Genomic DNA, 23,691 nt, shown 5'->3' on the forward strand with positions numbered 1-23,691 from the left:
GGTGTCTTATCATTACCCAACAATGGGATTTATGTCACCCTAAGGTTAAGATTGGAGAATCTGTCTCCTTATTTTCCAGAAACACCTTACCTGAATTATTAGTTAAATAAAAGAACTCCTGATTTCTGAGACGCACAACTACCATAAGAATAGTTAGAGAGGAGTAATTTCTGTTGCCGGAATAATTTAATAGGGAATTTCATACTTCTCCTTTCTTTCTACCATTATAAATACAAAGGAATAAATGATTCAGAATCTTGAAGGTGTATCAACTTTTTCAAATAACCCAATGCCTAATCGTTGGAATTGTAGTCAGTGCCTGAAAAGGAGCTGTCCATGGTTTTTCCAAGAGATTAACAATTTCTGCCCTTTCTCCCACCTCCACCCTCAAATTGTTTCTTGGGGAACAATAGAAATTAAGCCACTGTCTGAGTAACTCAGAGATAATCTATTTTTGGATAATAAAAGGCAACCATCTATTTAAAAAACCCTTTATTAAGATAAAAATACAGCAATGGATCAAACTGTTTGACACTGAATGGAAGTATGTATATTTTGACACATAATACATATTCCTCCTAACTACTTTCATAGTTCAATATCTACTAATTTGAATGGTTATAGTATTTTAATTATTACCAATTTAAATGTACCTATCTACAATCCTAATTCAATGTTCTTATCAGGTTTAATTTTTTTGCTTTTGTTTTACAGTTTTCTCCTTGTCTTTGGTTGCTTGATTTTGTCAGTGTTTTCTACCATCCCTGAGCACACAAAATTGGCCTCTAGTTGCCTCTTGATTCTGGTAAGTGAAACTTATGAACAGAAACCTATGTAAAGTCTAAATACTGTATAATTAAAAATTGTATGTCTATGTTATTTAGAGTAAGCATTTTCCTTCCAAAATTTTGTCAAAAGGATAAAAAGTGGAGTATAGCAGTTTCAAAATTTAATGACTATCAAGAAGAATTGCCTATAAGTAGGAAACCTTTGAAAGTTATAAACTATACCCATAGTTTATATATATAATTTTCTTTTTCTTTTCTACTTAGTATATTGAAATGCCTGATTTTACTTATTGTTTATGTACAGAATTTTTTAAAAACACTTTATATAATGAATAATCAAGGGTTGCAAATTAGAGGTTTAAAGTACATAATAAAGAACAGACAACACTCCAAAGCACTTTGGAGATTAAATTTATAGATCTTAATTAGCAAGTTATCAGAAAAGTACCTGCCACTGCATGGGACTTTGCTTTGCTTTTCCTCTGTCTCTCATCATATGATATAATGGCAAATACTCAACAACTTCATTTTGGCAGCAGCTGAACAGAAATGAACATAGACTGAATAGAAAATAGAAATGTGTCATCTGGTGGAAACATAGGTGGCTCTTTCATATGCTATATCAACCAACAGATTGCTTCGAGAGTTCCACTGCTAATGTAGTTGCCCTAATATGTAATCTGCAGTTTTCTCAGTTTCCATTAGGCTGTCAGTCTTTCTAGACAAATGCAATTCTATTTTTAAATTAGAAGAAAAGTTCTCCAAAGACATTTTAATCTGAATTATTCTTGTCATGAACATGGAGCTGGAAAGGACCCTTGAGACTATCTAGTACAACTACCTGGTTTTACAGATGAGGAAACTAAGACCCAGAGGGTAAAATGATTTCACCAAATTCTCACAATAACTGAGTAACTGGAAATTTAACCAGATCTTTACTCTAAATCTATCACACTCTCAACTCTCACATTTAAATCAATCAATAAAGATTTATTAAGTGTCCACAACATCATGGGCATAGGGATAAATGCAAGGGATATATATATATATATATAGAAGATGAAATAGTATCTATCTGTAAGGTACTCATATTCTTTTTTATTTAATACTATTTTTGCTATATTTTAAGTTTCAATCTGTCTCCCTCCCTTTCCCCTCAGTAGAGAAGGTGCATATAACAAAGAGAGATTAAATAGATGGATGGAGATAGATAGATAGATAGATAGATAGATAGATAGATAGATAGATAGATAGATAGAAACCACATTATGCATACTTATACTTCTCAGTTTTTTCTCTTGTGATATATACCTTCATAGGTCCTTTGTAGCTGATCTGAATATTTATAATTCTCAGAATAGCTTAGTCATTCACAGTTATTCTTCCAACAATATTGTTCTTACTAGTTCTGCTCATTTCATTCTTCATTATTTCATACAAGTCTTTCCATGATCTTCTAAAATCAAGAAACTCATCATATCTACAACACAATAGTATTCTATCACCATCATATACCACAACTTGTTCAGCCATTCCCCAATTGATGGACATCCCCTCAATTTCCAGAGATGTTTACATTCTAATAGAAACTCAAGCTTTCTAAAAGTAACCTATTTTAAGATCCACATCAAATAAAATTTAAAAATCTGCTCTTAACCACTTTGTGGTCTATCTAATGTAGTGCTTAGAGTAGCTGGAGCCTAGAAGTGGCAATTCTTTTCTCAAAGGACTATTTAAATGAGTCACAAATGAACTTTTCTGTTAATTCCAACTTAGCTACACACCTTTGAAGTGGTGTGACAAGACATCCCTAAAAACAAAGACAAGTTACATGGATGAAACAGCACTTCATTTGAACAAAGTGAATTTCACTGCCCTATGTGTTCTGTAGAAGTAGAGAGAAGATAATTAATATTACCTACAGTACAGAAAAAAACACTGAATTTGGAGTTCAAGGACTTAAGTCCCAATCCTGCTTCTGTCATTGATGTGACCTTGGAGAAGTCACTTTACCTCTCTAGACTTCAGTTTCCACATCTAGAAAATGAAGGGAGAGGCAGCTAGTTGGTGCAGTAGATCAAGTACCAGCCCTGGAATCAGGAGGATCTGAGTTCAAATCCAGCCTCAGACACTTAATAATTATTTACCTGTGTGACCTTGGGCAAGTCACTTAAACCCATTGCCTGACCAAAAAAAGCCCACAAAAAAAGAAAATGAAGGGGTTTCACTTGATAGCTGCTAAGGGGTCTTCTAGCTCTAAACTATGATTCCATGAGGATTCTCCAGAGTTATTTGAAATTAACAATGCACCTAATTAGTCATTCATATGTACCTTACAGAAATCAGCCATTCTGATGGCTAGGAAATTGTCTTTTGTATCAAATGTAAAGAACTACTCAGGTAAAGAACAGGTTACAGAACACCCTGTAACCCAAGAGACCAACAAGACTCATTTAATATGCCAACCATTGTTAATAGATTGCCAAACATTAGACTAAATTCCATGGCAATTGTGAAGTCAGGTGCTGGTTGCACTCATGATTTTTTAAAAGCTATTGAGGAGGGAAGAGTTGACCAGCAGCAGTTTAGTGATTTAGAGTAAGTTTGAATATGGCAATTTGAGAAGTAGTCCTAAGTCCCTTGATGTTAAGAGCATTCTGATTTATCACAAGATAAGTACCTCAGTATAAGTGGGAGCGCTGTGTTGAACAATGGTGGGCAGACTGTGCTTGCAATGTAGTGTTCTAGGAAAGCAGTTGCTAAGTGCTTTCCTATTAGAGAGGAGATTTATTAGGCATCTTCCTTTTATGCAAATTGGATGAATGATCAAGTATCTCAGGACACTCTACTATTTGAAGAGAATAGCATTGTTATATCAACTTAGAAATTTGCCCAATGTGTTGCATGGCTAACTATGATTTAATTACCGATGCCGATGAAAGCTAAAAACAGTTTCCATAAGATCACAGTGTTTTAATTAGACTGCAAAAACTAAAGTTTGTCCCTAGTTTGCCCATTTTTTCCCTTTAACTGGAAATTAATGAGCAAAAAAAAGTTTGCATACTGATTTTTTCACAATTAATATTTGCATGTCATTTAGAATAATTGCATAATTGCTAAATACTAGCAGGGAAAGAAAGGAAATTCTAGCATATATAATGATTTGAGGAGTATGTTGTTCATATTTTAATATAGAATATTTAGCTAGTTAATCAGATTTCAAATTGAGTCTCTCTCTTCTAGGGAGCATAAACAATCAGAACTTGAAAAAGCAAAATTTTGACTTTTATTTCCATTACAAGTAGAGAATTAAATTGAGAAAAAACCCACACAATCTTGATTTTCATTTTTTTTTAAAGATTTCTACCCTAGGCAGCATGAGATAATGAACAAACCCTGTATTGGGGATCACATGACTTGGATTTAAATCTCAGTTCTGCTAATTGCCTCCTTTGTTAATTAATCTCTTTGGACTCTCCCAAAATAATGTAAACTCCCTGAAAACAGGTACTCTCATTTTTTTCTTTGTATCCTGGATTGGCAATTAATAGGCACTTCAATTACTTGTTGATTGATTGACTTGAGTTTCCTCATCTAGAGAACTACTATCAGTGGTCCCCTCAATTATAAATTCTGTGTTTCTAAATAAGCTTATTTTTTGCTGCGTCAAAATATATTCCATGATTTATCTAATTTCTTCTTCTTGAGCCATGTTTTTATGCAAGTTAAACATGCACAAATCTATAGAGTGAATCACATTGTATTTGAAATCCTGACCATCATTCACATCTCACATGATCTCATTTACGTTTTTTTTAACAGAATCTGTGATTTATAGCAAAAGGCAACTTTCTTTGAGTAACTGCTTCCATCAATAAAGATAACCACAAGCTGTGTAATTTGCAGTATTAGAGAGTTAGTTGGGGTAATTGACCCCAATTGAAAGATAAAGTGACTTTTTCAAATCATATAGACCATTTACCACTTCTCTGGATCAGTTTCCCTTCTTTCCCAAGATTTTTGAACAGTCTAAGTCTACCAAACTTTGCCAAATGCCATAAAAGTCTCATCATATCCTGAGTCCCCCCAATTAAAAAATCCATCACCCTGTTTCTATTCTGTTAAATTAGACCAAGTTATGAATCAGATGAACAAAATTAAACCAAAAAAAAGTTACATTCAATGACCATTTTCCAAATCCTAGATTTGATGGATTTGTTTGCTTGACTTTAAAATTACATGGAACAAAAGAGGTAAAATTTCATTCCTCACATAATAGTCTCATATTCTTGATAAACTGATGAAAGTAACTTTCTTAATATATCAGCACATGGTTTTAATCTCATTATGTACAGAAATGCAGGATGATTCTGAAATTTTGATAATGCTAATCTGGGAAATATTAGAAATCATCTTTGAAAATAATGATTTTTACAGCAATGTCAAAACCTTGGTCAAATATCTCCTAAATATGTGAGTTTTTTGCACAAACATTCTAATTCAGCTAAATGGATTACATTGGCACACATTAAACATGAGACATATGTTCTTTCTAACTACTTTCTATTTCTGATGACTAATAAAACAGTTCTTGATGGGACTGATGACAGTTTTCATGGTTTTATCAACTGTTCTATCAAAGGTCTACATCTGTTGAGTAGAACATTGGGATGAAAGAGCTCCAAAACTGACAGAGTTGATTATTGTGGCTTCCATCCAATGACTCAAAACTGTGAGCACAACATGATATGAAGTTGTGTATGGGAATTCCAAGGACAATGTGGAATTTAAGCTCCTTCCCTGCAGCTTATACCCTCGTGCCATATGCAATTCCTAGTGTTTGTTTCTTCTCTTACTTAAAATTGACCTTCCAAAGTACAATTACCATCACCCAACAGAGATTCTTCTGTCTGAGCTTTTTCTCCAGACAGAATGGTAATGTTTTGAAACCATTGGTTGCTACAAGTGTTGCTAATAACTCTTCCTAACAAGTTATTTACTCACATAAATAATAAAGACTCAATTCATCAGAGTATATTAATTCTGGACTTTCCATCAACTTGCTCTCTAAAACTCCAAATTAAAAACTGACAGGGATTGCTACAAGGAAACAAGATCTCAGTAGCCTAGCAAATGAAGCAAAGTCATCATTTCTGATACTGCTATGTCTAATAATAATCTGCTTCCTTTGAGGCAATTGCATGCTTATAAAGTGCACTGTCAGGTCTTTGCATTGAATTACTATGGAAAACTTTAATATTTCTAAAAGAATCTTATTTCAAGATACAAAATTTTGTAACCTCTCTCCTGAAAGAGTCATTTAGAGTTCATGGATCCCTACTTGGCAAGTCATTTGCTTCCAAGTATATTTATTTTAAGATATAAATTTTAGACTTTTAAATATTTTACAGATTCCTTACTAAATTGAGAAAATTTTATTACTATCTATGATAGGTATTATGAAAAATGCAGTACACTAGCCTGCCCAAGTCATTCTCCTTCTTAAGTTTTACACCTAAATCATCATTTTTCTCCCCTCACCAATTCTTACCTTTATAACCAGGGAACTTTAATATCCATATAGATACTCCTTCAACTTCCTTAACCTCTTATTCCTCAGCCTTCTTAGGTTCTATGACCTATTCCTTCAATCAACTTTAACCACACATAGGGATGGTCACACATTAAATCTTGCCATTACCACATATATTCCATGTTTCTAATTAAAAATATTGACATTACTCCTATCATTTTACTTCTCTCTATGTTTCAACTTGCCTGCGTCTATTATTTGCCTTTATTGATACCTTCATTCAACTCTACTTTGAGTATTTTCTTAAGCCATCTCTCTAGCTCTAACATTAGATGACTTCTCTCCAACTTCAACCCAACATTTAGCCATTCCAACTTTACCCTGACCTTTGTTCTTGCATTCTTTACAGCTTTATTATCCTGCCATTCTCTCTCTCTCTCTCTCTCTCTCTCTCTCTCTCTCTCTCTCTCTCTCTCTCTCTCTCTCTCTCTCTCTCTCTCTCTTTGCCAAACCTCAGCCCTGGATTATCCCTTCCTCCACCTCCTCCAATCCTACTCCTTAATTCCTAAACAAAGGTAGAATCATACTCACTGGATATATCAGAAAATCATGTTATACAGCTGGACTCTCACATTGACATGAAACTCATTCATTTTCTTCAAACATAGACCTGATCACAAGGTGAGAGAGAGAGCGAGAGAGAGAGAGAAGGGGGGCAGCTAGATGGCAAAGAGGATAGAGTACCAGCCCTGGAGTCAAGAGTACCTGACTTCAAATCTGACCTTAGACACTTAATAATTAATTGCCTAGCTGTATGGCCCTGGGCAAGTCACTTAACCCCATTGTCTGGAAAAAAAGGGGGGGGGAGGAAGAAGGAAGAAAAAAAAGCTAACTCCAGTGATTTCTCATTGCATCTTTAATAAATTAAAAACTTTTAACTTTTTTTAAACCTTACACAACCTGACTCTCACCTATCTTTCCATGGTATTTCCTTCTACTCTCTGTGATCCAGTCTATTTCTCACCCATGAAAGTTCGTTTCCTATCTCCATACCTTTAATCTGGTTAACCCTTGTGCCAAGAATTCACTCTTTCCTTATCTGCTCTGTTAAGGTGCAGGTAGAATCCTTAGAGTTTTCTTAAAGATTCAGTCCCAACAGCATCTTCTACCAAAAACTTTTCCTGATCCACCCATCCCAACTGTTTGTTGGTACAAACTACCTTATATTTCATTGCTTTATTGACATTTATATTTATTACCTTTCTATTTATTCTGTATATATTTCCTTGGGCACTTTTCCATCAGATCAGAGCTATCCAACCTTACTTTTAAAAGTTTTTTATTGAAACAATAAACAATTTATTTTGATTTGCTATTTTAGTAAGAGCTCTGTGGTAGCTCAGCTCCATTTATTAAGGCATTTAGTAAGACTTCATTTTGGACAGTCCTGTGTTAGATTATAACCTCCTTGTGGATAGATGTTATTTCATTCTTTGTAATGAATACAGTGCCTGGGATATAGAAAGTATTTATTAAAATTTTGATTGATGGATCAATTGATAAATGAGGAAAGAATCATTATTGGAGAAGCACTGGCCACATTCTCTCACATCCAATTTCTCAAGGATGATCTCAGGATTTTTATACAATCAAATATGTAGAGTCAGAAGAGACCTTAAGGACAAAGTAGTTCAACTCCTTCATTTTATAAATAAAAAATTGAGACCCAAAGAGGTTAAATGACCTTCAAGGGCATTTATGTAGTGAGTGACAGAGTTAGGAATCAAAGCCAGATCCTTTGATACCAGATCCAGAGTGTCATGCTGTCTCCTTCATTTTGTATTATTTTTCATCCTGATAGTTGTATATAATTCTAAATTTCTCCTTGTTCATCTATAAACAAAGGAATTGAATTAAATTAATTTCTTTCAAGTCCTTTCCAGCTCAAAAATACCATGGTTCCACAACCTATTATCTAGTCTGGTAATGATTTTTACCTTATTTTTCCATACAATTCTATCTTTAGAAGCATAAGGAAATAAGAGTTAGTTGAGATGTACCCAAGGCTGTACAGTGACAGAGATGCACATGAACAAGAATAGTCATTCTAAAGTATAGTTTTTCAGATTACACTACAAATGTGGTTCTGAATGACTTGACTAAACTTAAAGATTGGAAAGAGAAGTGTCTCTTGGTTTTATATAAATCCAGCTCAAGTTAAATGTGATGTCTAGACTACCATGTCTTTTGATAAATTTGCTTCTGACTAGGGATGCTAATTCTTCTAATCCTCACAAACTATAATTCAAAGATAACTCAGCTTCAGCAATTTTAATTAAATTTTAGAGTCAGAACTTGAAGCTAGATTTTCCTAATTCTGTATTGACTGATTGATTATCAGTGAGAGATAATTCATAGACCTCCATAGATTCCATGTCCATTCAAACTGTATTCTTGATATTTCTTATATATGATACCTTATCCCTCACCTTTGTGTCTTTGCAGAGGCAATCCTCCATGCCTAGAACTCTCTCCTCATCTCAACTGCTCAGAATCCCTAGCTTTCTCCAAATTTCAACTCAAATATCTTCGTATGAAGCATCTCCTGATACCTCTAATTCTTATATCACTTCTCAACTAAAACTACCATATAAATATATATTCATTGTCTCCTCCAAAAGATTCGCATATTTTGGTAGAGAATTCTTCATGTTAGTTAAATCACAGATCCAATTCATACATGTGTAAACTTATACATTCAGATACACCTATACCCATGCCAGTGATTTCATCAGTAAAAGAAATTCCTATTTTAGGGACTCCTTCCATTGATGCAGATATCACTCAATTTTATAGAGCTGTTGAAGATGAAGATTAAGGAGTCTGCTCATATTTATGACACTGGTATGTCTCATAAGTTTGAATTATTTAGTTTAATTTTTGATCAAACATTTTAGCACTTTTCTAGCATAAATGGAAGACTTGTAAATTTGAAAGAAAATTGTCACAATTTTGTGTATCTATAAAGAGCCCAATGAACTAATGTATGTCTTTATTCTTTAAGCCCAGAATCCAATTAGTGCAAAAGAAAGCTTTCACAAAATTTAAGAATTGGAAGGAATCTTAGAAGCAACTGAATCCAATCCATGCCTAAAGAGAAAGCTCTGATCTTTTTTTAACTCTCTTTTTTTTTTAATTTTAGAAAAGGTATTATTTATTTTGAGTTTTACAATTTTTCCCCCAATCTTGCTTCCCCCCCCCACAGAAGGCAGTTTGTTAGTCTTTACATCATTCCCATAGTATGCATTGATCTAAGTTGAATGTGATGAGAGAGAAATCGTATAATTAAGGAAGAAAAATATAGTATGAGATATGGCAGAATCACAAAATAAGACAACAGTTTTTTTTTAATTAAAGGTAATAGTCTTTGGTCTTTGTTCAAACTCCACAATTCTTTCTCAGGCTACAGATGGAATTCTCCATCGCAGATATCTCAAAATTGTGCCTGATTGTTGCCCTGTTGGTAAGGTTGTTCATCAGTCCCATGTTGCTATTATGGTGTACAATGTTCTTCTGGTTCTGCTCATCTCTCTCAGAATCAGTTCATTCAAATCCTTCTAGGCTTCTCTGAATTCCCATCCCTCCTGGTTTCTAATAGAACAATAGTGTTCCATCACATACATATACCACAGTTTGTTAAGCCATTCCCCAATTGATGGACATACCCTCAGTTTCCATTTCTTTGCTACCACAAACAGAAATGCTATGAATATTTTTGTACAGGTGATGTTTTTACCCTTTTTCATAATCTTTTCAGGGTATAGACCCAGTTAGTGGTATTGTTGGATCAAAGGGTATGCACATTTTTGTTGCCTTTGGGGCATAATTCCAAATTGCTCTCCAGAAAGGTTGGATGAGTTCACAGCTCCACCAGAAGCTCCAATCTTGATATATCCAGAAAAGGGCTACCAGAATTGTGGGAGGACTAGAGATCAGTTGAAGAAATGGGTCTTTTGACCTAGAGAAGAGAAAATGGGAAAAATAAAATCACTTGAATTCCAGTAGCTGAAAGGTTATCATGTGAAAGAGGGATTACATCTGTACTGTTTGACACCAGAAAACAAAATTAGAATTGAGGGTGGAAGTGGCAAAAAAAAAAAAAAATGTCAGATTTGATGTAGGAAGGAAAAATGCATCCAGCCTGTTTGAGACTTTTTCATATTAAATAATAAGCCCAAATTTTCTTATTCCCAGGATAAATTTCTTGCATAATCCCAACCAGAAACTGATGAGATCAACCATAATTACAATCTGATTGAATGACCCATGTAAACAGCCTTTTATGGGGATTATTTTCTTATACTTTGGAATAAATAATTTACTTGGGAGAGTTGTGGGGGTTTCAAATATACTACTTCAGAAACAATACAGATAATAATATAAACTAATATCAATATAACTTCTTTTTTAATTTTAGATTTGCCAAATTACTCCGCTTTTCTTATCAATGTATCCTACTATCTCCCAGACCTCCCATCCTATGGGGAAAGCAGTCAAGTTTATCTAAAAAATACCCTGTTACTATAATTTACCATCATAGAAAAACAGATCTAGAGAGATAAGAGACCTCAGAAATCAAATCATCCAACCTTTTTACAGAGAAGGAAACCAGAAGGCCTGAGAAAGTATTTGCCCAAGGTTACATTGGTAATTTCTACAATTTTTAGGATGGCAAAAGGAATAACTTTTACCACAAGTAAATAAATTTTGCAAGAGTAGAATATCTTTGTGCATAGGATTATTCAGATCAGATGCAAAAAAAAGATTATACTTATTTATCTAAAACCTCTCAAAATGACAGAATCTCAGAGAATATAAATAATAGCCTATTCAAGTAGAGCTATGTTGTGTTTTTAACTGAAATGCCACACTATAAGATGTGACAGTATGACATAAGAAGCATGAGTGAGAGTGTGCTAACTCTAATATCATAGCTTTGCAATTTAATGAGAAAAGCTTTTATATCTGCCCAAGAAATAAGAGAAACTATGCAATTATTTTTTCATTTGACTCTCATCAAGAAAATGCAAATAAAATTTTAAATGATTCATGAAGACTTTTAAAATTATCAATCTACTGGTGACTGTAAGGAATTTAAAAAAACAACTCTCAAGTAGTTAAACACCTACACTGAATCTTAACTAGAGGATAATAATATAGTAAGTTGCTAAGTTAAAGTATTTGAAATGTTACTGGAAGTTGCTGTACAAGTTAGAGATGTTGAAATGTTGCCTGAAAAAAATCTCATTAAGTGCATGCCTTTACAAAGATTTAAGAAAAATAATACTGGTACATTCAGATGTGATCCTAACGCCATTCTAAACTACATTTCTTTAGAATGTGTGTTTCAAGTGTTTAAAAAATTGGATAGAGAGCTTCCTAAGAGATTACCAATGGAAGGAAAGAAAAGAAAGAAGAATGGAAGAAGGGAGGAAAAGAGAAAGGAGGAATGAAAGGAAGAAGGAAGAAAGGAAGGAAGAGAGGGAGGAAAAGAGAGAAATAGGATGAGAGGGAGGAAAGAAAAAAGGGGAGAAAAGGAAAGGTAAAAAAAGAAGAAAGGAAGGAAAAAAGAAAAGAAAGAAGGAGGGAAGAAGGGAAATAAGTATCTATTTAGCTGAGACAGAGGTTAAGTGACTTACTCAGGGTCACATAGTTAGCTAGTAAGTATTTGAGCTAGATTTCCACTCAGGTCTTTCTAACTCCAGGTCCTGCTCACTATCCCCTGCACCTTCTAACTGCCAAATTTGCTTCTCTGAGTTCATGTTCTCTCTCCAGAAAACAAATTCCTTTAGTTTAGAGGTTGATTTGGGGGGGGGGGGTTGCAAGAGGGGGAGTGATGCATAGTTCTCTATTAATAAATGTTTGTTGAATTTAATTGAATGTCTTAGATACAACAAGGTGAAGATATTTATTTGGCATGCAGCCACAGTTTAAAGGAGGTAAAAATAAGATGAATCACCTGTTAGAAGACATATCAGCTTCTGGAAAGTTAGATGTTCCCAAACCCTTAAATGTCAGCCAGGCAAACAATTATGCAGCTTGGATTAAATAAAGCTGTTGTTGACCTGGCTTCCCCCCATATCTGTAAATCAAGATAAAACCACTGAAGCAATTTTGGAAAATTAGAAATGTATATCTGTATGTGTATATGTATGTGTATGTGACTGTATCTACATTTGATATAGATATATTAAAGCATTATTGTCCCTTCACCTTTAATCAAACTGAAGATTAATATAAAATGATAAGTGTATGTTTCTGAGAGGATCTCAATATGATTTTAAAAAAATCAAAGCTTTGGGGAAAAAAGGGAGAATTCTTTTTCTTAAGGTTTTTGCAAGGCAATGAAGTTAAGTAGCTTGCCCAAGGCCATACAGTTAGGTAATTATTAGGTGTCTGAGGCCCGATATGAACTCAGGTACTCCTGACTCCAGGGCCTGTGCTCTATCCACTCTGCCACCTAGCTACCCCAAAAAAGGGAAAATTCTAAACAGTTCTGTGGCATTAGGAGAAAAGACATGAGATATGAAGAAGAATCCAAGTTGTGAAAAAGAGATTTTAGGACCCAGGAAAATTATTCTTGAATATTCAACATTGTTTCCACCGTTACCCCAACCAAAACTTTTCTTAATTACTACACAGTTCTAAGTTAAAATAAACATCAAGTGTAACCTTGGAGAGGAAAAAAAGGATAAATTATAGTATACAAAGGAAGGAATCAATAGCCTAACCTCTTTTCCTTGTTTTCTAAAAAAGAGTATAATTTTTGTTTGTTTTTACAAGGCAATGGGGTTAAGTGATTTGCCCATGGTTACATAGGTAGGTCATTATTGAGTGTCTGAGTATTTATTAAGTGTCCTGACTCCAGGGCCAGTGCTCTATTTTCTACTCTATCTGCCCTGAAGAATATAATTAATAGTGAATTGTATATAAATGTAGTTCCCACTCTGGGTCTACTCTCCCACTCTACTTCTCACTTCTGTAGTAGGTTGGCTCCACAGAGAATAACTGATCACTTTTCCCCTTAGAGTTCTAGATAGAGGTAACCCTAAGGGGTTAGGTTTTTCTTATATTATCCAGCAAAGTTTCCCCATTGTTATTCTCAGTGATATTACCCAGTAGTCCCAATTAGCTTCTAAAAAATCCGAGTATTTAGGGATAGGTGGCATGTGGGTAGAGTACCGGCCCTGAAGTTAGGAGGACCTGGCTTTAAATCCAGCCTCAGACACTTAATAATGACCTAGCTGTGTGACCTTGGGCAAGTCACTTAACACCTTTGCCTTGCAAAAAAGAGTATTTACTATGGTGGTATAGAAAGACTTGTTGGTACAAAATATTCCACCCAACAGCTTAGGGCACCTTTCACCTAAGTACACACATAGAATCCACTCTAAGAGTGGGCTTAAATATATTAATTGGGTAATTTATTAATATTAGGTGAGGCATTAAACTAGGGGACTCACCAAAGGTGTCATGAAAGAGATCCAATGAAAAGTTCATTGGATAGAAGAGGGATTCCATATAAATGATGAGATCCCCCAAATGTTCTTCATTGCTAATTGCATCAAGACTGAGGCAACTATAGAACCTCCTGTTGAGATCTGTAATTATTCAAAAGAATCTGTCTCATGCAAGGGAAAAAACAACGGTTCAAGTTGTACACACGAAAGAGTTCTTCCAAGAAATCTATTGTGGATAGACATGACAAGTGGAGAGTGAACCAGGCACACACACAATTGAACAGGAGGAAGGGAATGACCTGAATTACCTTTGATAAATTGTAGAGTTTTTTAAATGCCCCAAACTTGAGCCTGAAGGAAATGTCTACAATTTTAATAGCAATATTCTATTAGTTGTATGACTGCTAATTATGGAACATGTAGGATCTAAAGAATTGAAAAGGTGTATCATGCATATGGCAATGGAGAGTGGAAATGTGGGTGCAAGCAGGCTGTACATTACCAATAAGGAATTATGAAGGAGAACTAGAATAAAAGAGGCCACAAAGAAATGGAAAAAGAAAATGGTTTGTTCACATGACAAGAGTGAGGGATAACAAATTGGTGGACAGCACATATGCTTACTGGTATTTCTATAATCAGGAGGTAGAGAATGAAAAGCTCCAGATCATGGGGCAGATGCCCATGGTGATCCAGTTGGAAGATATAGACAAAAAGTGTACAAGATGAGCAAGCATAACTACTGTTAGATAGATGGCTAAGATCAGGTTAGTGTAAGTATTTGAGTAATTTGGAAATTGATTGTCTTCCATTTTCTATTAGTAATTTAGAGGTACATATTATTATTATATATCTATACTGTAGAGAATAGTTATTCTTCCTCTGTTACTTTAAAACTTGTTTGCATGGAACCTAAAAGAGAATAATGTAAAACAAGGGTATGAAACTGGTTGTGTTGATCACTGGAATCTAAGAAAGGCAATGTACTCCAATGAGTCTGGAATCAGATAAAACTTAGTTCAAATCCACCTTCAAACACTTACCAGCTGTCATCCTGGTCAAGTCATTTAACCTCCATTTGTCTCATAGTCCTTATTTATAAAATGGGGATAATAATAGTATCAACCTCCCAGGGATATTGTGAGGATCAGCACAATTATATTTGGAAAGCTCTTTGTAAATCTTTAAATACCATGTAGGGCAGATAGATGTCATAATAGATAGAATGCCAGCCTTGGAGTCAGAAAGACTCATCTTCCTGAGTTCAAATCTAGATTGAAACACTTGCTAGCTGTGTGATTTAATAAGTGATTTAATCCTATTTATCTCAGTTTCCTAATCTATGAAATAAGAAGGAAAAAGAAATGGCAAATGACTCCAAAATCTTTGCCAGGAAAATTCCAAACGGGATCACAGAGATGTACATAACTGACAAATAGGATTAAAGTGATTTGCCCAGTCTCAGTTTCTCATCTTAAAATAAGCTAGAAAAGGGAATGACAAACTACGACAATATCTTTGTCAAGAAAACACCAAAAGGAATCACAAAGAGTCAGACATGCTTGAAAAATGACTAAATGAATGCTATATAGATGCTAGTTTTTTTACTGTGCTTAATGATAAAATATAATTAAATACAAGTTATTTTGAGAGTATAGAGAATAAAAACACAATACCAAATAGTCAAAATAATAATTATCATAATTAGTAATAAATAAAACATTATTAAAATGAGATCTTGAGTTTTAAAAGTATTATTTTCTGAGTTTTGATGATGAATCTGAATAGATTTTTTTCTGGTTTTAATTTCTATCAGAATCCTTATTATAATATTTAAACAAATAAATATCATTTCCTTTTTTCCAGTACCTTCAATAAAAAGAAAAAAAGCAAACATATAGACGTCAAATTATAAAAAAAGAAAATTATGTACCATGGACAGCAGTGGATCACAGAGGCAAAGAAACTAGGAACAGAGTAGCCTGGGAACCAACCGAGTTTGATTGAATTGCACAAAGTACCCAAACTGTAAAGTTATAATTGGAACTAAGAACCAGATGGAAAGTATTCTATATGGGTGCTCCCAGGTATTAGATTTCCTGTGAAGATAATAACTTGACACAAGATCTGGCAATTAGAAGGGCACATTGTTATTATAGTTTCAAGCAAGTTAAACCCAATTTACCCTCCAGACCCAAGAAGTCTATGGGACTTTGGGTGAGAAAGGTATAAGTTAGGGCAAAGAAAAACAGAAGACCTTGATTCTAAGTCAAAATCTTTCCCAATCAGGAGTTTCTTATATGATTCCCATAAGGACGGAGACCCATAGAGACAAAAAGCTCGATTCTTGAGATCTTTTAGCCAAAAGCAGAGAAATAAATGCATCTGACTAGTGAGAAATTTGTGGGTACAGAATAAAAGAAATTGTAACATCTGATTTTGATTTTGGTTTCCTATGAAATTTTTTATTTTAAAATATAATTTAGTTCATCATTTGAACCCCCTTTGTGATATAGTGTTGACCCTGATTACCTAAAAGAAAAGTCATTAGCCCTTAGAAGACTACAATATTGGAAAGACTTTTAGTGCAACACTAGCAATTTACTTAATCTGCTTTCTGAGGACCAGCCTAGCTAAATACAGAGCCGTGACATCAGGACGTTGGCCTCTTGGCGATGAATTAATTGTCCATGGCAATCCATGAATCAAAGAAAAGCACAAAATGATTCTCAGTTCTTTGAGGAACTCTTTTGAGGCTTAATTAATGTTAGCAGAGTAGTAGAAAAGAGGGTAACAAATGTGAAGAATCACACAGCTTTTACACCATCTATAAACTTAAATTGAGCTATTGATAAATTGCATGTGAAATCCTTGATCAATGACCATTGAGAGAGTATAGTACTAACTTATATGCATAAAATCTTGAACATGTTAATATAATAAAATACTATAATATAATATATAAACATATAAATAGTATCTATGTTAATATATAATTATAATTATTAGGATTTGTGGTTCAGTTGTGTTCATAAGCCTTGGACTATACTATCTATGGACTTTTCTTGTCAAGGATCCAGGAGTAGCTTGTCATTTCCTTCTCCAATGGATTAAAGCAAACTAGTCTAAGTGACTTGTCCAGAGTCACAAAACAAGTGTCTGAGACAAGATTTGAATTCAGGTATCCCTGACTCCAAGTCCAGTACTCTATCCACTGAGGAACCTATCTCCTAATTTATTATTAAATATAATATAATATTACTTTAATTAATAATAATTACCTTCCAATATAAATCTAATATTACTAAAATTAAAATCAAGTCATGTCAAATTTAATATAATAATGTTATTTTAAATTTTTAATATAAATATAATAAAAGTTGTTTTATCTATAAAATATTAGAGATATGGAAGACACAGCTAAATGGGTGCAGGAAAGGAAATAATGGAATTCACTTAATAATAATAGCTTTCATTTACATAGAATTTTAAGTTTTATTAAGAATTTTACAAATATCTCATTTGATGAAACAGACACTTATTAAGTAATTTACTCAGGATAATATATCTGTCAAGTGTCCGAGAGTGGATTTCAATTCAAGTCCTCTTGATTCCAGGCCAGCACTCTATCCCTATACCACCCTAGCTGGTTTTCATGCTTATTTTGATAGCCACCAGTCATACTCACCATGTCCCAAAAATTTTACTAGGAATTGATGATACAAAAACAAAATAATCTCTGCCCTCCAGAAATTAAAAATTTTATCGGGGAAGTGTCCATATATAGCTTCATACAAAATAAAAATAAATAATGGGGGGAAGGGAGTTGATAAAAGCTACTTATGGTGAAGAAAGTCTTTATGTAGAAGGTGGCATTTAAAATGCGACTATCTACATCCAAAGAAAGAACTGACAAATAGAAGTATGTTTAGAATGAATTTACATGAATATATGTATAGATTTATATATTTATGTCTAGTGGTAATCATAATGGTAGACTGAGGAAGAAGGAAGAAAAAAAGGGGGAAATAATAGATTTTTATTTTCATGTGCAGTCTTTTTTTATTATACTTTTAATGGAAATGTTTGTGTTATCCCATAAATTAAAAATAAAATAAATTAATTTTTAAATAAATACAACTTTTCTTGAAGAAAAGTCAGAGGTGAAGAGGGAGGACATTACAGTTTGGGGAAATAGACAACCCAAGGGAGGGCTGTTAGGTGGTTACAGCTAATAGAATGAGTGGAAGAATGGTGAAGTTCAAAATTGATTTAACATGCTTCATAGCTGTGTGACCCTGAAACAAGCCATTTAACCCTGTTTGCCTCAGTTTCTCACCTGTAAAACATTCTAGAGAAATAAATGGCAAAACACTCCAATATCTTTGCAAAGAAAACCCTAAATGGGATCACAAAGAGTTGGACACAACTGAAAAATTACTGAACGACCATAATAAAAACCAATTTGGCTGAATGGTGAAGGTAGGTAATGTCAAATAATATGAAACTGCAAATTACTGCAAGATGACAGAAAAGAATCTTAAAGAAATGTAGAACCACTCATGTTTTTTGAATATGAAAGTTACATGATCAAAGATGAGCTTTAGAAAAATCATTTTGGCAACTGAGTAGAAGATGGATTGGAATAGGGAAAGACAAAGCAGAACAATTAAGGGATTATTAAAACAACTCAGGTAAGAAGTCATGAGAGTAGTGGTTGTGTGAATAGAGAATAGGAGATGGATTGAGAGATATTGCTAGCATGAAGATTTGATAACTGGTGGGATATATGGATTACTGAGATTAAGGAATTGAAGATGATAGGAAGTAAAGTGACTGGAAAAAAATGGTAGAACTCTTAGCAAAAAAAATGTCTATTAATATTTTGATGCTCCAAATTATAAGATGGTGAATTTCAGGTTATCAGGGCTGATAATCTTATTGTCTACAACACAGAATCTTTGGCCTCTGTGACTCAGTCTTAATACAAGAGTGAGAGGTTCACGAATAAGCTCCTGATAGTCACTGCAAGCAATCATTATCATGGGTCCTTCCAAAAACCAGATTCTGAGACAATTGTCACAATTTCCTATTCTGCATCCAGATAATGAAACTGAAGCAAAGTAGTCAGACGATAATTGGGAGAGGCATCAGCTGCCTTGAAGCATTAAATTCCTTAAGAAGCAGAGTAACTGTTTTTTTGCAGTCACACATCCATGTGGCACCAAGGTGGAGCAATGGATAGAGTGCTGGACCTGGAAGCATGAAAACACATCACCCTGAGTTCAAATCTATCCTCAGACATTAACTGTATGACCCTGAGCAAGTCATTTAATTCTATTTCCCTCAGTTACTCATCTCTAAAATGAGCTGGAGAAAGAAATTGCACAACACTCCAGTATCTTCTCCACAAAACCCCAAATAGTGTCATGAATAGGCAGACACAACTGGAAAATGGCAGTTCATTTAGATACATCCGCAGAGGCTAGACTATGTAGACTAATCCTTTCAACAAAAAGTAAATAGCTAGATACATACATGCATCTATACAAATGTGAATAAATGAATGAATGAGTGGAGGAGTGAATCTTTGGTATTCTAATTGTCCCTCTTCTGTACTGAGGAACAAAATGAGTAATTATTGCTTTGAAAATTAAAGCTCGGGGCAGGTAGGTGGTGCAGTGGATAAAGCACTGGCTCTGGAGTCAGGAGTACCTGGATTCAAATCCGGTCTCAGACACTTAATAATTACCTAGCTGTGTGGCCTTGGGCAAGCCACTTAACACCATTTGCCTTGCAAAAAAAAAAACCTAAAAAAAAAAAGAAAATTAAAGCTCAAAATCTTGTATTTCTAGAAGAACAATGGGAATCTCTTGGGGTTACAGTAGCCCAGCAATCATTAAACATAGGTTCAGAAATTTAGAAGCAGGAGGAACCTGCAGAGTGCTTAATTACTCATTTTACAGAAGAGAAAACTGAAGCAAAGTAAAGTTAAACAACATGCACAGGTTCATATAATATATGTGTTGAGACAATATTTGAATGAAATTTTTGCTCCTTCCAGATCCAGGGTCTTCTCTACAAGACCTCTTCTAGTTGATGATCAGTCATTTTCCATTGCATCCAAGTCTTTGTGACACCATTTGAGGCTTTCTTGGCAAAGATATTGGAGTGGATTGCCATTTCCTACTCCAGCTCATTTTACAGATGAGGAAACTGTGGCAAACAGGGATAAGTGACTTGTCTTGGGTTCACATAGCTAGTAAGTGTCATAGGTGAGATTTGAACACAAGATGAGTTTACTTGATTCCAAGCCTGGTACTCTATTTACTGTACCATTTAGCTATCCACACTCCCTCTCAAAAATTGCAGTCAGTTATCCATAATTACATTTTGCAGATTCTACAATATGTAAAATGCTCTTTTTCTCCTTAAGCAGGTATCTGTCCCTTTGTCAAAGTAGAGTAAGCAAACATTTCCTCTGCTATTTTAGACAATGTTTGAGTTTATATTTTTAGTGTAACTTGTAGGATGTATGTGCCGGTCTTGTTTCATGACTATTGCCCTGTGGGCATGCACTAAACTGAATTCCCCAGAGTCTTTCCTAGGAAACAGTATCTTAAAATAAAACAAACAACTTATGAATTGTGCAAAAAACCCAAACCACTGAAGAAACACTTCTTCCAGGAGAAGGGGGGTAGGGAGAGAGAGAGAGAGAGAGAGAGAGAGAGAGAGAGAGAGAGAGAGAGAGACATGAGATTTTGATGGATTCCCCAGATCTTGACCTTGTCTATACAGTATGATCCAGTGTCTAGATACAGGACAATATTCTAGATGATGAAACACTTTTTCAGTTTTGATCCAGATGTTTGGTGTCATGAGGCCTCAGTTTGAGAAAAGTGTAATCATTCTTAGAATATTAATATGACATGAAATTCATATCTCTAGTTTAAATATTCATACAATCCTGATTCCTGATTGACATGGTGCTGCTAGGTTGATTTTTCTTTTTAAATCAGGTGGAGAATTTTTACATTTTAATTGAACTAAGCACATATTTTATGGAAATTATTAGAGACCTTTCTTTCTCCCTCTTCAAAATATATATTGTGCTCTTTTTTGGCTACTGCTTATTCATATGAACAGAGTGTTCAGAAATTAAGGAGGACAAGAGATAACGTCAATGAGCATAGATTGGACTTAAGTGGTAATGGTAGAGGAACAGTTTGGAGGCAATGTATAATAGAAAGAAGACTAGATATTCTGAAGTCAGGAGACTTGAGTGCAAATTCTGTGTTTTTTTAATTTAATAATTATGCATTTATATCTCTGAAATGCTAATTTCTTTATCAATCAATCAACAAACATTTCTAAAATGTTTATTATATGCCAGGTACAATGATGAGTCCTGGAGATACAAAGAAAAAGAAAAAAAGTCCCTACTATTAACTGGTCTAGTTTTGTATATAGATACAAAACAGAGTAGATGGCCAAATGGAAAGAGCAGCTAGGTAGCACAGTGGTTAAAGAACCAAGCCTGGAGTAAAGAAAAACTGAGTTCAAATTCAGCCTCACACTCTTTCATTGAGACCCTGGAAAAGTCATTAAACCCTGTCTGCCTCAGTTTCCTCACCTGTAAAATGAATTGGAGAAAGAAATGGCAAACCAATGCCAAGAAGACTCAAAATGGGATCATGAAGAGTCAAATACAAATAAAATGGCTGAACAGCAACAAAGGTGATGGAAGGTAACCTTAGAGGGTCATGAAGGGTCAAACACAAATGAAATGACTGAGCATCAACCAAAGTAGATGAAAGGTAACCTTAGAGGGAAGATATTAGCAGCTAGTTCCTACAGAAGGTGATACCTAAGCTGAGTCATAATGGAAGTCAGGGATTTTAAGAGGCAAAGATGAGGGAAAAGAGCATTCAAGTCATGAGGGACAATTAGTTCAAGTCATGGGGGACGAGTAGTTCAGGTCATGGAGAGCAACTAGTTCAAAGGTAGAATGATGATGTGTGTGAGAAACAATAAGAATGTCAATATAACTAGACAATAAAGTGGGAGGAGAATAGTGTATTTAAAAGACTAGAAAGGAAGAAAAGGATTAGTTGTTGAAGAGCATTAAATGCCAAGCAAAGGAATTTATATTTAATCCTAGAGGAAATGTTAAGAGTCACTGGAGTTTATGGTGTATAGAGATGACATGATCACATCTGAGATTTAAGAAAAATCACTTTGGTGATAACAAACAGTACATGCAATATCTACCTCAGAGGGTTACTGTGGCAAAAGAACTTTTGAAAACTTTCCAGTGTAAATGTTAAATACCCTACCAGCACCAAAATTCATTGGCTTCCCTACACTGAATTACTATTACTACTATTATAACTACTACTATTACTAATAATAATAATAATAATAATAATAATGAAACTACTAAACTACTACTACTACTACTACTAACTACTACTACTACTAGTACTACTAGTACTACTAGTACTATTACTCTATTCTACTACTACTCTATTTGAAGGCTCCACTTCTCAATCTTTTTTTAATATAGTCAAAAATATGCATGAAAACACTTTTTTCTTTCACCATCCATTGGAACTGAACCCAATTTAGAAGATGAAGCACCATTGTTTTGTCATGTTGAGATGTGTCCACTGAGAATAATGTAATGGGTAAAATGAACATGTATTTAGCTATTCATATGATCATATATATATATTCTTGAAATATAAAATAAACCTTCAAATGAAGAATTAACCTATCTATTTCAGTGGAGGTTCAATGGATTGAGAGTTGGCCTTAGAGCTGAGAAGATCTGGGTTCAAGTTCTGACCTTGATATTTATTAGGTTTAGGACTTTGAGCAAGTCACAACTTTTCATGGTTTTTGCAACTCTTTAAGACAAGTTGCAGAGAAGGTGACTTATACTGGTAGGGGAAATTGTCTTGACTAGAAGTCCTAAATATTAATGAAATCACAGATCCAAGCCATATCCCACATCTTTCCTTGATTTTAACCTTACTACGTTTTTTTCCAAAGAAAAAAATCCTCAAGAATTAAAATAAACCAGACTTTGTTTTATCTCCGATAGACATATAAAAGGATCCTGTAGTGATTGATAACCTATATCAAATTGCTAGCTGTCTTAGGAAGGGAAAAGGAAGGAGAAAGAAAATCTGGAACTCAAAAAAATTTTTTAAATGAATGTTAAAAATTGTCTTTACATATAACTGGGGAAAAATAAAATAAAATTATAGTGTAGGTTTAATTATAATGTATGCAGTGATGTGTAATATCCCTGACTTTCTTCATTGTAGGAAAATTAAATCCAAGTTCAACTCTTTACTGATACTGAAGACCCTTCAGGTCTGTAGATGTGTAACTAGTATGGTGAATGAAGAAATTGAGACAAACAGGGTTAACTGATTTGCCTAGGATTGCATAGCTAGCTAGTAAGTATCTAAAACTGGATTTGAATTCAGATCTTCCTGACCCCAGACCCTGCACTCTTATATACTTTGCCATCTAGTACCTATAATGTATATATCTTCTTCCATTTTTTGGAGCTAATGCTCACCTGGCAACCACTCATCAGTTGATGCTAATTAAAATCTTTATCTTCTAGCCTTTCTTCTTGACTTTCTTGACATCTTGTCTTAGTAACTCTAAATTGAGGAATTCCAAAAATAATTAATAAATGTTTGTTAATTAACCAATTGGTTAAGTTCATAAAAAGGAAAAAAATAACAGATTGTGAAGGATCTTTGAATTAGTAAGAATATTATTAGATGAGACTTTTATAATGGATGATCATAGGCCCTGTTTACATTGTTCA

General features: G+C 34.2%; 1 protein-coding gene across 1 annotated transcript in view; it reads left to right on the plus strand.

Moving 5' to 3' along the window:
* KCNQ5 (potassium voltage-gated channel subfamily Q member 5) overlaps positions 1 to 23,691 on the plus strand; it is a 664,755-nt gene that overhangs the window by 426,456 nt on the left and 214,608 nt on the right. Inside the window, exon 2 of the mRNA XM_074237322.1 lies at positions 715 to 805. Coding sequence (XP_074093423.1) covers positions 715 to 805 — 91 coding nt within the window. The remainder of the gene's footprint in view (positions 1 to 714; positions 806 to 23,691) is intronic.

Source organism: Macrotis lagotis, chromosome 5, assembly GCF_037893015.1.
Source record: "Macrotis lagotis isolate mMagLag1 chromosome 5, bilby.v1.9.chrom.fasta, whole genome shotgun sequence".
NCBI classification, from domain to species: Eukaryota; Metazoa; Chordata; class Mammalia; order Peramelemorphia; family Peramelidae; genus Macrotis; species Macrotis lagotis.